At 51.8% G+C, this 490-nt stretch overlaps 1 protein-coding gene across 1 annotated transcript in view; it reads left to right on the top strand.

Annotated features, from left to right (window-relative positions):
- Positions 1–490, top strand: part of LOXL2 (lysyl oxidase like 2) — a 79,233-nt gene that overhangs the window by 62,886 nt on the left and 15,857 nt on the right. Inside the window, exon 9 of the mRNA XM_031065332.1 lies at positions 1–35. Within this exon, the coding sequence (XP_030921192.1) occupies positions 1–35 (35 nt within the window). The remainder of the gene's footprint in view (positions 36–490) is intronic.

The following is a 490-nucleotide window of genomic DNA, read 5'->3' as shown; positions in this document are numbered from 1 at the left end:
AGCTGGGGCTGGGCTCCCCCAGCCACGCCTTCCAGGTGAGCCCTGTCCACCCCTGAACCTAATCCTAACCCTAACCCTAAACGTAAACCTAACCCTAACCCTAACCTTAAACCTAACCCTAACCACAACACCAACCCTAACCTTAAACCTAACCCTAACCTTAATCCCAACCCCAACCCTAACCTTAACCACAACCCTAATCCTAACCCTACCGCTAACCCTAAAACTAAACCTAACCTTAACCCTAACCCTAACCCTAACCCAGCCCCTGCCTGGGCCTCACATCTGGATGGGTGGGTTAGGGGTGCTGGACGAGGAGGAAGGGTCATTCCAAAAGGAGCTTCAAGAGTTATTGGAATAATTACCAATACAGCCAGACAGGATGTGCCTGAGCTTGTCTGGCCCTTGGTGCTGAACCAAACAGCAGCACTGTGGTGTTTCACCCCACAGACACTTTGGGCTCTATGGGTGTGTGGTGTTTCACCCCACA

The sequence above is a fragment of the Geospiza fortis genome, unplaced genomic scaffold (assembly GCF_000277835.1).
Source record: "Geospiza fortis unplaced genomic scaffold, GeoFor_1.0 scaffold393, whole genome shotgun sequence".
Lineage (NCBI taxonomy): Eukaryota > Metazoa > Chordata > Aves > Passeriformes > Thraupidae > Geospiza > Geospiza fortis.
Note: the sequence above shows the minus strand (reverse complement) of the source record. Positions and strands in the feature narration are given on the sequence as shown.